The sequence below is a fragment of the Saccostrea echinata genome, unplaced genomic scaffold (genome assembly GCF_033153115.1).
Source record: "Saccostrea echinata isolate AGI-Se365-2 ecotype Australia unplaced genomic scaffold, CSIRO_AGI_Sech_v1 ptg000019l, whole genome shotgun sequence".
NCBI classification, from domain to species: domain Eukaryota; kingdom Metazoa; phylum Mollusca; class Bivalvia; order Ostreida; family Ostreidae; genus Saccostrea; species Saccostrea echinata.
This window is the reverse complement of record NW_026889768.1, coordinates 2,055,001-2,058,814: the sequence shown is the minus strand read 5'-3', so window position 1 is coordinate 2,058,814 and position 3,814 is coordinate 2,055,001. Positions and strand designations below refer to the sequence as shown.

At 33.8% G+C, this 3,814-nt stretch overlaps 1 protein-coding gene across 1 annotated transcript in view; it reads right to left on the bottom strand.

Annotated features, from left to right (window-relative positions):
- Positions 1 to 2,594: 2,594 nt before the first annotated feature.
- Positions 2,595 to 3,814, bottom strand: part of LOC133189660 (CD151 antigen-like) — a 7,748-nt gene continuing 6,528 nt past the window's right edge. Inside the window, exons 4-6 of the mRNA XM_061325059.1 lie at positions 3,174 to 3,316; positions 2,778 to 2,861; positions 2,595 to 2,679 (exon numbers count right to left, since the gene is read on the bottom strand). Of these exons, the coding sequence (XP_061181043.1) occupies positions 2,614 to 2,679; positions 2,778 to 2,861; positions 3,174 to 3,316 (293 nt within the window). The 3' untranslated portion in view covers positions 2,595 to 2,613. The remainder of the gene's footprint in view (positions 2,680 to 2,777; positions 2,862 to 3,173; positions 3,317 to 3,814) is intronic.

Sequence of the window (3,814 nt, the reverse complement as noted above, 5' to 3'; positions counted from 1 at the left end):
TGCCCTGTGATCTTACAGTAAGGTGATTTCGGTTCGCACATACGCCCGATTTTGATCACGTGAACAGGGGATAATTTATACGTACGTGCGAATAATATTATAAAACTACAATAAACGTTTAGTTGGGTTTTTTTTAATTATAAATGCTTGTACTCTTGAGACTGCATATTCTTGGACAATCTTCATCGTTGGTTAAAATAAAATGCACTTTTTAAAAAAAAAAATATTTAAACATGTAATTCTTTATGTTCACTATTTGTAAAAATTCAGAACATTGCCAGGGGTGGGTAAAGCTTCATTTTGTTGAAGACTTTGGGCCATGAGTCCCGTTGACTAGACAAGATAATACAATAATCTACAATTTGTCTCTCTGTTGCGTGGGTTTACTATACGGAACCATCTGACACTACCCATGTAATTGCTTTACACAAAGAAATGAATGCATAATGAGTTATGGGTATTGATAAATCGCAGCCGTTGATTAAGTATTAGCTAAAATAAACACGGACTGCCGTTCATTTACAAAACCATGTGCTATTGTTTATAGCAAAAACCTTAAAGGTGAAGCATGTGGCCATTAAGACTGGAATCTAATTGATTCTGAACATTTTCTTCTGTGCAGACAGATAAATAACAGCGCTTTGTGAATGCAGGATAAACTTTTGTAATCGAATTTATTTCAGGATTGCGTTTGGGGTGTAAAACTCATTTGTTAAATGTCGGATAAGTCAAGACGAGATGACTTCAGTACCCCCTGAATTGGATCAACTGCACGCACCCTAAGTTAATATCAGGACCAGATATATTTTTAGCTAAGACTAATCATAAGGAAAGTGTAGATATGAAATATCTATGCTAATAATTTTGCCAGGTTCGATAATAGGCCATTTTTCTTTTAGCTATCCCGGATATGACGTGCATGTTAATACCGACGCTCCACATAATCATGCATTTGATTTTTAGATATTCATTATAATTTATATTCAGATGACTTATGTATTATACACATATTACATATACGTAGAACCAAGTATCTCTGCTAAATAAAACCTACTGGAATTTACATGTAAGTCGTGAAAGGTCATTTATCGCACTATTTCTGTTGTTATTAATTCCAATATTTGTGACAAAGGAGGAAATATCGACAGTATGGACGGAGCCAGCGGCACAGGGGCCCGGATATCTCCAGCACCCTTGGGGGATTTTCAATATTTATAAATTTACATAGCAAAATACAGTACTCTGGACAACCTCTTAAGACCTTTGAAAAGGATCTGAGCCCCCTCCACCCTTTACGTAACAGTGTTTTTTTTTGGGGGGGGGTGGGTTAGAAATTTTGACTTGATATAGATCCTCCCTTTTTAAAATAAACAAATAATCCCTGGATTCACCCTTAAAGATAAAAAAACAAAGGTCACTGAAAGGACGTTTCGTGCAATATGTTGGTTCCATTTTACAATTTTAGCATCAAACTTATCGGTGATTTCAAAACGATACTCGCAATATGGGTGATTTTGGTATGAATCAAAAGGTTTTGAATAGAACTACCCGATTTCAGTCAGAAAATAAAATTTAAATAGATTTCTTGCAAAAAATAGAATTTTACAGCGCAAATCAACCATATTTTAAACATGTAACGGGTTACATTTTTAAACAGGGATCGCGCATTTTTCTTGGTTAGAGTATTCAAAAATGAATCTAGAGTTCTTCTTTTTCTCACAAAACAAGAACAATCCATGTCTTTAGTGATGTCGTTAACGATTTTGCATTCAATGGTGGCAAGAAAAGAGAAATCCATAGTTTTTACGGAAAAAGAATCTGTAAAGATCCTAAAGATCAAACATTGTTGAACTCATAGAAGTTATATGTTCACCTATACACAAGACCTTCCTAGTGAACGTAACTTTTTTCTTTAACCTTCAAAAATAGATCAAAAACTTCCTATATGAAATTAATACAATTGGTTATGAAAAATTATGTTCACCAGCGTCGACCTTCCACGTGAACGTAACATTTATTATTTTTTTCACATATGACTAAAAAAGGTCAAGAAATTCCATATTAATCCAACTGGTTATGTTTCATTTGAATCCTGCATAAGTCTCCCCCTGCTTTCGGCGAGGACTTCAACAAAGGTAAACAAGAAAGATGGCAAGGTTCGCTTAAGCAGCTTGTATCCTTTAATCATTGAATTATATAAGAAAACAATTATTTTTTTTTTAAAGATAATACGATGATTAAACAATCCTCGAAGTATAATATTCATCCTTCAGACTCGCTGACTACTCCTGGTAGCTAAATAATCGTATTGACTGAAAAAGCAATAATTGTATAATTTAGCGTCACGTACTCCTATTTAACCAAAACAGAAAGGAAACGCAAAAAAGGCTTTATCGCAAAAGATTTTATGTTAAAAAGAAATGTTATTATATTAACCGGTAATATTATAATACCTGTATTCTCGACTCCTTATGACAGGATATGTTTACCACAACTATAGTAACGGGTTCATACACAGAAGAAAACTCGTGAAACACTTAAAAAAAAGAACGACTTTATTACAATGTAAACTCGTATAATATAAAACATATCATGCAGTATTATGAATAAATGTTAATATCTATAGCCTCGACTCCGTATGGACCGACATAAACATACCCCGAATATGACTCCAAAAAGCTGCAAAAGAGAAATAAAAACAAGAATTACTGAGGTCAAGTCCGTAATTAGACTCTCAGATTGATCAGAGATAACTTCTGGTAATAGTGTGGAGTTACCATGACAACAATGGCGGCTATTGCAATTCCACCAATCATAAGGGCGTGGCCTTGAATGTAGTGAACAATTTCGTCATAACAACCCTGAAAAAAGTATTGGATTCTGTTTATTAAATATTAGAAAACACAGAACAGCATTTTATAATATTTCAGTTGAATGAAATATGGAGATAACGAACAGTAATCAAGCTCAAATGTCCATTGAAACAATATACTTGAGTCTTTGGATGTAAAATTAGAAGTTTTACCGTGTGATACATATTAGGGTTTTACAGTGATACATCTTAGGGTTTTACCGTGTGATACATCTTAGGGTTTTACCGTGTAATACATGTTAGAGTTTTACCGTGTGATACATGTTAGGGTTTTACCGTGTAATACATGTTAGAGTTTTACCGTGTGATACATGTTAGGGTTTTTCCTATAGGGACCGACAAACGGTGGGTCATAATTTGGAGGGCCCTCGAAGGAGGAGACTCTGTTACACATCGCTAGATCACCATCCGGGTTACAACAGCTCTCCGGGACTAACTGACTATCTTGAGGGAAAGAAAAATCAGACAATTATTTGAAACGCAAAAAAAGTAAAATAACATGAACAAATGTAAACAATGACTTTTTTATATTTTTCGAATGACTTCGTCAAATCAATTACATATAAACTGTTCAGATAAACGTTTTAGTTTGAAAAAACTCACGAAGTAATAAAGCTAAAATGCAAATTTATAATATCAACATTAATGTCGTTGTCAAATCTTATACTTATAAATTTTGCAAATAAACTCCGATACGGGTGCACCAGAGTTCTTACTTTCTCCTCTAACAATACACTGTATACAAGATGATGTCCGTAAACTATATTTAGATTTCACTCGCATAGTCAGTATCGTACATAAAATTAAAAGTCTACTTTTATTTTCTATAAACAGCCATGAAATAGCAAAAACGTGAGTACTGTGGCGTTTCCGGTTGGCGGATCTAAGATACTGGCAATTTTTAATGAAACTGACAACAAGCAATCATTTATTTATTTAATT